Source organism: Palaemon carinicauda, chromosome 24 (assembly GCF_036898095.1).
Source record: "Palaemon carinicauda isolate YSFRI2023 chromosome 24, ASM3689809v2, whole genome shotgun sequence".
NCBI lineage: Eukaryota > Metazoa > Arthropoda > Malacostraca > Decapoda > Palaemonidae > Palaemon > Palaemon carinicauda.
Genome location: NC_090748.1, coordinates 3,266,123 through 3,278,419, shown reverse-complemented (window position 1 = coordinate 3,278,419; position 12,297 = coordinate 3,266,123). Strand labels below are relative to the sequence as shown.

The window sequence follows — 12,297 nt, the reverse complement described above, 5'->3', positions numbered from 1 at the left end:
CAAAGTGAAGAAGGTACGAGTGGGGAGGGTTGTTTGCTTCTGCCCACTACCACTGGTAAGAACCGGAACAGTAGTTGACACCTGCGTTAAAAGCTTAGTAGCTGTATGCCAGCTTGCACTAGTTTCATCTATCTAAAGAACCCCCAGTTTGTATAGTTAAAAAAATACAAATTACTTGCAAATCTGTCATATAAAGTGAAGGGGGAAAAAAATTCAATATTCTGTTGGTAACTATAATGGAAATATTTTCAGACATTATAGAATAACCTTTATTACTGAAATAATCTTCCTTTTCCATAAGCAACTAACCATGGCAAAGACGTTTTAAGAATTACCCTGGTATTCAGACTGCTGTACACAAATAATGTTAACATAAGATACACAAGCTATTTTATTTATTACAATATTCATTATTTCACATCTGTAGATAATTAATTATTTAAGAATGCGTAAAAGATATAAATAATTTACAGCTGAATACAATACTGAACATACTCCCTATTTGACTACAAAAAATCAACTACTATCACATTTGGAAAGCCTTAGCCTGGCATCTACAACATTTGAAATACAACTACAAACTATTATTTTAGAACTGCTTCCATATGCTTAATGTAACTAAATATTGGTGCAAGGTACATTACATTATGTTACAAATGCTGTTCAAAAGAGCAAATACTATTTATGTACAACATATTTGATATTTTATTCCCAGCAGAGCGATTCTTTCTGTTATACATGTAGTAAAATATTGTATAGTAGTTACCCACAGAGGATTTGAGTAATGCAATGTTACTTAAACAATTGAGCTGATGAGATCAATTGATACTGCTATAAATCTCTAAATGCAAATCCCTTTTGATCATGGAATTGGTGATTTGTTTAAAATATCCTATGAAACTGTTACTCGCCTGTACAAACTGTGAATTATTTCTTTTAAAATGTTATCAGTTTTATACAAAATAATGCATTATCATTAATTACAATTTGCACAGTAAGTAAATATGTAAACAAACATCTAATGAGACTCCAAGAAGACTCCTAATTCACAAGTCTTGCTCTCCAAAGTACTGTACACAAATTCCTGCAATTTTTCAAGACAATAATATAACACTAATACCACATTCATTCCTGCAATTGGGAAACTGTGTTAGTTAGCATGTTCAATTCACTCTTAATAAAAAAAATCTTGTCATTAAGAACTGTTTGCAAGATTAGAAATCTCACGGCTATTTAATTAATAGACGGTTGAATCGAGAGCCTATTTCATGTATGCATATTTTTCAGATAAATATTATAAAACATATTCACTTGTCATTTTAACAGATGGGGGTTTAATTTTAAATACAAAAGTACTCAAGTCATTTAAATCTGAAATACAACAATATTCTTTATTAGAAGTTGGCTAATCATTGCACTGATAAAATTCATATTATATAAACTTGCACGATAAGTACCATTTGTATAAAAAATCAATATTTTTTTTTCTTACACAACAGCAAAATTTTACATGGAATAATAACAGCAACTCACAACTGGATTTTACATGTTTTCCCTTTTCGACCTACCAAGAAGAGTAAGGCTCTATGTTTTGTAGGGTTCTTTAACATTGTTAAATTGCATTGATGTAATTAGAAATGCAATACTGTTATCAACCCAGGGTTAAAAAACTGGGAATTGATATATCTTCCATTAAAAATAAAAAAATGTCTAATGGTACAAAACATGGAAACAACAGTTTAATTCACATGTCAACAGGATAAACAAAATTTTAGAAAAAAAAAAATACATTTACTACTGAATGATAAAGGCAACTGAATTAATACAGTATACCATAAAAAAGAAACAAAATGGATTGACCAACATTTAACTTTTAAAAATGCTAAACACATAAATATTGCATTTCAGTTCATACACCTATACAACTGCACTATACATTTATATATAAAATAATACCTTTAACAGCCATATTAGCCAACCGATGGACTATCAGTTCCAGAGGAGCCTCCGTCAGTTGTTGAAAGAGCAGCTCCCTTTTCTCCTTTCTTTTTGCCTTTACTTAAAATTGCAATCTCTCTACTTTGCTCTCTAATTTTCTTCTGTAACAGTTCAACCTTGGCTTCATAGTCACGTCCGACAATTTTCATCTTTTGACGAAGTTCCTGTTCCACTGTGAACTGAGAAGCTTTAAGTTCTGTCATCTGCAAATTTAATAAATACACGTTTTGAATAATCTGACATTATTAGTTGAGTACTCAAATAATACAATAACTGATTACAAGCCTAATTAGGAGAGTAAAATATCAATATCAATAGCAAAGTCCCTTCTCAATGAGTAATTGTTTTGATGGCATAAGGCTTAAATGATACATGAGGAAATCGTTTCTCCTAGTTCAACCTATCTATTTCTACTTACTCTTGATGCTAAAGACTTGAAAAATATTGCATTTTCCTTAGCTTTCTTTCTAACAGATACTCATTGACTTACGACCTATGCAACTTCACAACTGTGTCAACGGCTGGAATGTCTGGTGACGACACGTGGTTACGACATTCAAATGGCAGAAGGGAGCAAGCAAATCGAGTGTGTTGCCCACCATACACATACACAGATACAGTAGTAACCCAAGACAGCAATAAGAGGGGGAAAAAAAAAAAAAAAAAAAAAAAAAAAAAAAAAAGTAATGGCTATTGCTAAAATGCACCTTGATTTGATAATAGAAAAGTACAACATTACTTAAATGGAGCTCGGTTAAAATCGAAAAAGGGATTTTGACGAAGGAAAAATCTATTTCTGGGCGAGGAACATCACGAAGAAGCGACACACAATGGCCGCAGCGAACCCCCAAAAGGGAACAACCAGTGGCGAAAACAAAAAACCAAACACGGTTAAGAATAATGTGTTGCTACCTAGAAATCCCAAACAGACAAATATAATACTCAACTTGGGAGCAGGGACCTCTAAAACGTTGGACATCTTCCAAAAAACACAAAACAACACAGAGCAAAACAAAACACGTCTGACCAACGCAAGTGCTGAGGAGGAAAGAGGATGGGGGGTGGGGAGGTGTAGGGGTAGAGAGGGGGGATGTTGATGAAGAAGACTAATTGGTAAGGGCTTAAGAGTAATGCAAAGTGTGGTTTGGCCACAATTTGACAGTCAGCACTCCCTATTTGCGGATTCATTTAATCACTATACAAATTTTACTCTGTTTTCCTCTCCACACAGCACAACACCCCATCTCTCACTGACTCTGCTTCAGTCTCGCATTCTCTCTACCAGCGTGTGCATCTCCTGCTTCAGTCCTTTTTGTGCAAAATCACATTGTGATGTAAAAAATCTGTACATATCCAGTGTGTTTATAGTGATTTTAGTACAAATGTGATATGTGCATTAAACTATCTAAAGGGCAGAAAAGGTTTTGGAATTTTGAATGCATTGAGGGCAGAAGTGTTTTGAAATGGAGAGTGCATGGGGCAATACGTGACAAACAGTCGTCGGCTTGAGAACTGCATTATGCTTCAAGCTTACTTCATAAAGTACTTATATTAACTACTGTACTGTATACAAAATACTGTACTTTACATTAGTAATGTAATTATGGGCTAAGTGTACAATAAGTTTGAGTGTTACCTTGGCTAATTAAGCTGCACTTTAATAATAGTACTGTAGATATATTACAGTAATATGCACTATAGTAGCAGCGGGAGTTGTTAGACGGGAACAAGTGTTTAGTTGTTATTGTAGGTAACATGTATGTGCAAGTGTGGCGATGACTCGGGTTATGTGTACTATGTGTGAACATGTACTGTACACTTACTGAAATGTGTTCATTCCTTAACACAATGCTTAAAAACAATATTGGGGAGTACAGTAGGTTACTTAGTGTGTTAGTTTACAGCGCATACGCAAGGGGCACTAAATTGAAACTAATATTTAGAGGAAAAACAAACTTGTGCAGAATTTCACAAAACATTTCTTCACTCCCTACACCATATAGCCGTAATATGCATCGTTTTGGAGAAAAAAGTACGGTAGTAAATATGGAAAGAGCTACCCTAAAAAATAGGTTTTCCCCCACCAACAAATAAAGGGGGGGGTATAGGACACACCTGACAGAGAGGGAACTTTTTAGATCTTAGTTTAATGATCCTTGAGAAGACTTCAAGCTTAATAAAAAAAAAACTTTTTATTTCCCCCTTATTTGGCACTTTTTTTTTGTCTAATTTGCCTGAATTAAAATCCAAAGTACAGTATATGAATTGTTCCACCTGTTTTATAACCAAACCTCTACTTTTGTGTATGGCTATCCTGTCCCTATCTTCCTTATTGCTCACCAAAACCTCAGTTTTAATCACATTTACCATCAAAGCCACCTCTCTCCAAAAACATTTCCCGGTCTACAACCCTTCTCTGTAATTCTTCCTCATTTTCAGTAGTAATCACCAAATCATCTGTATAGCAACACCAACTCTTCATTTCTAATCTCTTCACTGAACACTTTTATGACAAGCACAAATAAAAATGCACTTAATGCTGACCTTTGATGTAATCCACTACTAACTTCAAAGGTTTCTGTTTCCGAAACTGCTGTTATGACTTTCATCTTTGTTCTTTTGTACATAATCTTAACCATTCTAACCAACTTCTCTGGAATTTTTCACTTCCTCAAGCAATAAAATATATTTTTTCTTGGGATTCTATCATAGGTCTTCTCTTGATCTACGAAAGCACAGAAGAGCTTCTAGTTCCCTCTCTAGCCTCTTTTCTTGTAGCTGCCTTACTATAAGGATGGCATCTACAGACCACAGGCCCTCTCCCCCCTAATGAATCCAAACTGCTATATCCCAATCTCTCATCTACCCTCTCCAAATTTTTAAAGCATGCTTTGTTAGTTCACTTCCCCTGTAGTTACCATAGAATTATTTCATGACATCACCTTTCTGCTTAAATACAGATACCATTAGACTCTCCCCCTGATCTTTAGGCATTATTTCCTCTTTCCATATCACTCTTAATTAATCCAGCATCCATTCTTCTCTCTCTGTAGCTACTATCTTAACCATTTCAATTTGAAACTCTGAGGGACCTGGTGCTTTACCATTTTTCATTCATCTCGATGCCCCTATGCATTATACTGAGTGTTTCAAAAGTCTTGGGTACATTTTGACATTGAATATCTCGAAAACTATTTAGGATATAAAAATGCATCTAGTATATTCAGAAAGTTTGTAATCTAAAGTTTTTCATGGAATGCTCAAAGATGTTCAGTGTGAGCACCATCGGTCACATGACACACATCAAGCCGATAGTTCAATCCTTGCCAAACGCATCCCAGCATTGCGTTGTCAGTGGTTGCAACAGCTTCTGTTATTCGGGCCTTCAGCTCATCCATGTCTCTTGGAATGGGAGGCACATAGACCAGTCCTTTAACAAATCCCCACAAAAAGAAATCGCCTCAGGGTGTAAGATCTGGAGATCTGGGAGGCCAGGGCATGAGATCGTGATCATCTTGCCCAGACCGTCCAATTCATCTGTCTGGCAGTGTTGTGTTCAGAAACTGTCTAACACTAAGGCGATTTGTTTTTGTGGGGATTTGTGAAAGGGCTGGTCTATGTGCCTCCCATTCCAAGAGACATGGATGAGCTGAAGGCTCGAATAACAGAAGCTGTTGCAACCACTGACAACGCAATGCTGGGACGCGTTTGGCAAGAATTGGACTATCGGCTTGATGCGTGTCGTGTGGCCAATGGTGCTCACATTGAACATCTTTGAACATTCCATGAAAAACTTGAGATTACAAGCTTTCTGAATATACCAGATGCATTTTTATATCCCTAATAGTTTTCGAGATATTCAATGTCAAAATGTGCCCAAGACTTTTGGAACACCCAGTACTTCCATCTCTATCCTTGATGACTCCCAGTTCCACCAATCCTGTCTTTATCTTTACCAAAATTTGAAATCTTATATATATTATTTTCTCCTTTCCTTGTTCCTAGCCTTCCATTTAATTACTCTATGCTCTTCCAATAGCTATACCTACTTTCCTCCTTGAATTTCTTAATAACACTTCTCTGTACTGTTCTTCTGCACCCTATGCATGCCTTACTTTCCAGTCCTTCAAAGCCTTGAATTTTCTTTTGACAGACTTGGACATCTCTATCCCACCACCACTTTTTTTCCTTTCAACACACCATATCCACTTGTTCTTCTCATTAGTTCCTCTGTTTCCCTTACACACATTTCTTTCTTTTCCACCCTGATAATTTTTCACTCTGTTACCCTGTCCATCCTCTCCTTGTTCAACCTTTCTAGTCATCTCTCTCTCAATATCCTCAAATTCCTCACTGTTTTCTCCTAAATTTAAGATACTAAACCTTAATTCTAGATCTCTCTCTCTTCTTGTGTTTTCTACCTCTCATTTTAAAATCCATCACAACCAGTCTACTGTACTGTAAGTTGTTTAACATATGCTTCCCCCAAAATCACTTTACAGTTCATCACACCGTTTTTGCCAACTCATCTCAATAGGATGTGATCTATTTGACTTTCCAGTCTTCCACTTTTCATACATTGTCAGGTGCTTATCCAACTCTTGAAAGCAGGTGTTCCTTCCAATACCCAAATTAATAAACCAAGCCGCTCATAATTATCTTCCATTGCAGTGTAGGGTGGAATTCACATAACTAACTTCAATGTAATTTTCTTTTTTACCCTTGAAGACAACATTTGCTATGGATTTCTTCCTAATCACTTTTATAATATCCAATAAACTACAAAAATATAAACAATATGTTAGTTATCGTATCTTAGTACTGCACAGTCAAGCTGGAACATTTTAATAAAAATGATTGGACATGCAAGAACTTTGCAGAGCTTAATGCCCTTTTTAGTGGACACAAAATTCATGTCCTTTATTGAGACTCACCTGTTTTTCTTTGGCTAGAAGCTGACCATCTTTACCAGAGAGCTGTTTCTCTAAATTTGCAATGTGTTCTCTGAGTTGGGTTATTAAAACCAACTGATCAGCAGTACCTGGGTCGTCTCTCACTTGGCCAGAATTTCTTGATACCTATTTTAAAAGAAGTATTGGAAAACCTTTTAGGACAAATTTAAAGACAAAGAAAAAGAAAATAATTGAAATACCCAATGAAAATACATGGTTTAAGGTGTTTACATGAGCAATTTTGAATGTCACATCGGGTTGAAAGATATGCTACCTGAAATGTTCTCAGTGGTACAAAATACACATACTTCATGATGGAAAGTTTCAATAGAGAGTTTAACTGATCATGGGTGTAATAAACAGTGCAATACAGAAGGTCCTCAAGATACTAACATCCAGAGATACAAACACAAATCCAATTTTGTATCAAAAGTTTGTATACTGTAATAAAACAATATTATATAATTTAATACAGTAAGCAAAAATGACATTTGCAATTTACCTGATATTTATTCCATATGAAATGGGATTATTTGTTGAATTTTGTAGCTGGAAATCATAGGCATGGGAATCAGGTTAGGCCTATCCTATGCCACAAAAGTAACAAAATTCGACTTACAAACATCATCTTTGAACCAGTTGAGTTTGTAAGTCAAGGACCTTTTGTAATGTTACTGAAACTATCTTGAAATCTCACCCTAATTCCATTACAGTATATAATTTTCGAGGCCTTTATAACCCTTTTACCCCCAGGCTATTTGGAACTTTCCAACCCTTTACCCCCAGGCTATTTGGAACTTTCCAACCCTTTACCCCCAGGCTACTTGGAACTTTCCAACCCTTTACCCCCAGGCTACTTGGAACTTTCCAACCCTTTACCCCCAGGGGTTAATTTTTTTTCAAGCACATTTTGCAATATAATTTATTTAAATTGCTCTAACAGCCTTAATTTTCGTCATAGAGAGGTCAGGCTGGTTTCATTCTCTTGGAAAATGCCTGAAGTTTCTGAAAAAATTATCAAAAATATGCAAAAAAAAAAAAAAAAAAATATAAATAGCAGTTTTTTGCCCCCCATGGGAGTAAAGGGAATGGTTTTGTGACACATACCAGTACGTCCTTTGGGGGTAAAACGGTTAACAATTGTTCCTAACTGACATGAGTTTGAAATATAAGAACCCTAGTATGCCCACACATTATCACCGTACAAATAAGGCACAGTGCATATTGTGTTTTCTCTTGCATGTGATCCAAAGGATACATGACTGATGGCTGGGAAATGGAAGAGAGGAATGAATTTTCAGATATCACGGTTAAAATTGACATTCTTGGACAAGCACGAGCATATTTAGTGTGACAATCTAACAGGATATATGACAACACAATCAAATACTTCTGAATTTGAGCAAAAAATATACTTATTCCTGGCTCATTTTAATTTAAATCTTCGGCCACTAGTTTTGCCAAAATTATGAACAAATTCCTGTTTAAATTTTACTTGAAATATCCTTTTCTCCTTTTCTTTTATTTCCTTTTAAATTGGACCTTTGTATCAATTTAATCCCTAAGATATATTGTTTCATTAAAAAAGAATTATCTATAGCATTGATCCTTTTTTTATAATAACTGTATTGATCCCTTTTATGAAAACGTCTTCATAAAATTGAGTAAGGGGTAATAAAAATTTTCTTTAATGTACAGTAACTTTCCAGTTCCATTTTATTTGTAAATAATTCCTCATATTTCTAGTTTATTCATTTATCCTTAATTATGTGTTCTTTCTAAATAAGCTTCACTCCAATTTTTTAAATGAGTGCCATCCTGTTAGATTCATTTTCTATAATAAAAATAGAGGTACTATATTTTCTTCTAAACTGCCAGTACAGTACTGAATTTCATTTCAATTTTTCTCTATTTTATATAATAAAAAAAGCGTCATTGTGCAGCTCTCCATTCCAAAATTGGCTCAATTTATATAAAATTAACAAAATTTTATGATAAATTGGTGCCATATAATTCAGTTTCAACCTGACTCCTAATTTATATAAAATTAGTAACATTTAATTTTAAATCAAAGCTGGCTCTAGTTCATAATCAATATTTTCCAAAAGATATTGATAACCTACCAGTATGATGTATTCAAAATGTTAATGTCACCAAGAAAAAGTGGTGATAAAATATGAAACAAGACATAGAAAGAAAACCGACCTTCGACGTTAAGTTTGGAAACGAATATCTAGGCACAAGGAAATTCATCATCAGGCAACTGTAATATTGTTTATTTACTAGAGTACCCTTTGTTGAATCTTGATTGGTATAACTGGTGTAAATACTGTACAATGAGAAACTTGAAACAAAACCACAAAACCACACTAACCCCTACATTTTTTAAAGTTCAGTACTAGCCCCTACATTTACATGTCATACTCAAGCGTATTGCTAGAAAAAAATATAGAAATGGATGAAAAACACTGGTGCCAACACCAAATTTTTCTCAGCTACAGTACATTTTGAATAATCAATACGCCAGGCAGAGCCAGATTGTTTTAAAACTGAAGGAACTGTTCTTGAATATGAAAATGCAAGTGAATCCTCAAAGAGACAGACTGATAAAAGTGGAATTATTAAAGGTTTAACGACCACTCATGAATGGCAGTGCCAAGGGATAGTGCCAATGCCGTAGCGAGCAGTACAATGACCTAGACACTGATTATATAAACATATGTTTAGCTCCCAAGCTAGGACCAACGAGGACCAGAAAATAGCTGCTGATGATTAAGCAGGAAGAACTATAGGGTTCGCCCAAACCCGCCATCCTTAGCTCACAAGGATGGTGAGGTTGCAGACACAAGAAATTATTTAGCTTGAGCGAGACTCGAACCCCAATCCAGCAGATCCCCAGGCAGGGATGTTTCCAATAGGTTATCAAAACTCTAAATGCACCAACTATAGACAATTCGTAATGGAATGGGAACATTCAATAGGGAAGAGAAGTGTAATATGATATTGTAAACTAATATTACATCGAGTAATTGTTGATTATAGACATTTGATTTAGGTATAGGATTCAAGGAATCAATTAATTTATTAATAGTCATGACACATACTTCTATTACACATTCTAATGATATAAGAAGTGAATTGATAGTCTGAAAGAAAAAAAAAACTACTGTACAGAAGATTGTGAAACGTTAAATCGAACCTTGTTTTAGAACAAAGGAAGGGAAGCTGAAGGAATCGCACCTTATATTGAACGATTAGATTCCAATTGCGCTTTTCTTAAAAATGTACAGGTTAAAAAAGGGATTTTGACGAAGGAAAAATCTATTTCTGGGCGTGGAACCTGTGTCGCCCAGTGAAATGCTCCTCTAGCACCATTTCTAAGGTATAGTTATTGCTAAATATACCAGAGAAAAAAGGTTGCATGGAATGCCAGGAATAAACCCAGCTCGCTCACTCTAATGAGTGTCAGTATAGTAACTGGGGCGTGAAAGAACCACGACCATAGGTCCCTCACCAGTTAGACCTCTCCTTCTTCAACATCGCCCGGAACTACGAGGTGCTGATCTACACCCGACTGCTGCCTCCTACTACGACTATCCTCCCCTCACCCCTACACCTCCCCACCCCCTTAACTCATTCCTCCATAGCACCAGCATTGGTCAGTCGTGTTTTGCTTTGCTCCATGTTGTTTTATGTTTTTGAAGATGTCCGACGTTTTAGCTACCCAAAAAATAAATTTAAGCTTTGCTTAACTATGTTCGATAGTAGGCTAGGCTAAGAACATGACAAATTCGGAGATAATTTGTATTTTTCCTAACCATACAAACCTTAGCTATTTACATTGGGTATTACTTTCGGCGTAGCTGAAATGACGAGCCATTAGATTTTAACGAGGGTTTCCTACCCCGCGCTAGTTAGCAAGGGTAGGGGAGGGATAGCTTGCTACCCCTCCCTCCCTCACACACCGGTGAAATGTCTCACTTCACTTAGAGGTAAGACTTGACTTGGGGGACAGGGCTGGCGGGCAAATATGTGTAAATAGCTAAGGTTTGTATGATTAGGAAAAATACAAATTATCTCCGAATTTGTCATTTGTTCCATAATCGAAATACAAACCACGCTATTTACATTGGGTGACTTACCCCTTAGGAAGGGTGGAAAGTCCCCAGCCATACTGGCTTTGGCTTTACCCGGGGACTCAGAATCCGAGTGAGTCGCACTCGAGAAAAGGAGTCCCTGCACCTCACAAGTTCCTTGCTCCGCAAGGAAACGTGTGGCCTACATAAGCTTGTGTGTGAAGGAAGAAAGTGTGGCCCGTCCTAGGCAGTTGACCTGGAGTTCCAGAAGGAACTCTGGGTTAGGACGTTCCCAATACCACCTCGTCAGGGTATGGGGGACGCGACAGTATTGACTCAATACTCGGAACACAAGGAAGCATGGTTTACCTGCAGAGGTTTGAGGTCAGCTATGCAGAGACCAGGATGCTGCTTCCCCAGTAGAGGGGATGATGAAGAAAGAAGTAAGGGCCAGACATACTTCTTTCGTTCATGCAGACTAAAACCTGATAACAATGCCCTCAACCTTCTGCTACCTGTCCAAAAAGGAGCGATAGAAACGTATCGAGACTCTTGTGGGTCACGTCCTGCAGGAAGCGGGCTGCGAAGGTCATTAGACGCTTCCAGACTCCAGCTTGTAGTACCTGCGTCACAGAGTAGTTCTACTCGAAGGCGAGGGACGTTGCTATGTATCCAACATCGTGCTGTAGGGCGACGTGACGAGGGAGGGTCTGGATTCAGGTCGAGATGAATGTCCTTGAGTCCGAGCTGAAGAGGTATACTGGTGACTCTCCCGTGTCCTCCCTGTGCTCCCAAACCGGCTGCACGTGAGGACAAACTGCAGCTGTTCTCAAAGATAACCCCTCAATTCCTTTACTGGCAAGGAGAAGGTTTGGGTCATTCGATACAGAATGGAGACTCGAAATCTTGAAGGAGTCGAACCGAAGATCCGGGACTCCAAGATTCTGAGTCTAGAAAACAACTCAGGAGCGAACCTGAATGTTGCCTTCCCCTATTCTCTTGAAAGGGCAGAGTCGTACGAGACCATGAAGATTGCTTACACACTGGCCGAGGCCAGAGTGAGCAGGAGCACCGTCCCCCGAGACGGAATACGATCAGAGGCCTGGCGTAATGGTTCTTGAGAAGATCTCTTAAGGGACTAAAGAGTCCGAACCATGCTCCATGGAGGTCTCATTCTGACTGGGGGCAGGGACGTTCGCAGCTTTGCACGAGCGAAGAAAGTTCCAGCGGGAAGGAAAAAGTCTATTCCTTTCAGCCTGAAGGCCAGGGAA

General features: G+C 37.2%; 1 protein-coding gene across 5 annotated transcripts in view; it reads right to left on the bottom strand.

Annotated features, from left to right (window-relative positions):
* Positions 1-219: 219 nt before the first annotated feature.
* Positions 220-12,297, bottom strand: part of LOC137618043 (protein FAM76A-like) — a 118,735-nt gene continuing 106,657 nt past the window's right edge. For 3 of the 5 annotated variants that reach the window (XM_068347965.1, XM_068347969.1, XM_068347970.1), the window contains 2 exons: positions 6,933-7,076; positions 220-2,201 (listed from right to left, as the gene is read on the bottom strand). In XM_068347965.1, the coding sequence (XP_068204066.1) occupies positions 1,971-2,201; positions 6,933-7,076 (375 nt within the window). In that variant the 3' untranslated portion in view covers positions 220-1,970. The remainder of the gene's footprint in view (positions 2,202-6,932; positions 7,077-12,297) is intronic. The other 2 variants (XM_068347966.1, XM_068347967.1) reach the window with 2 other exon arrangements.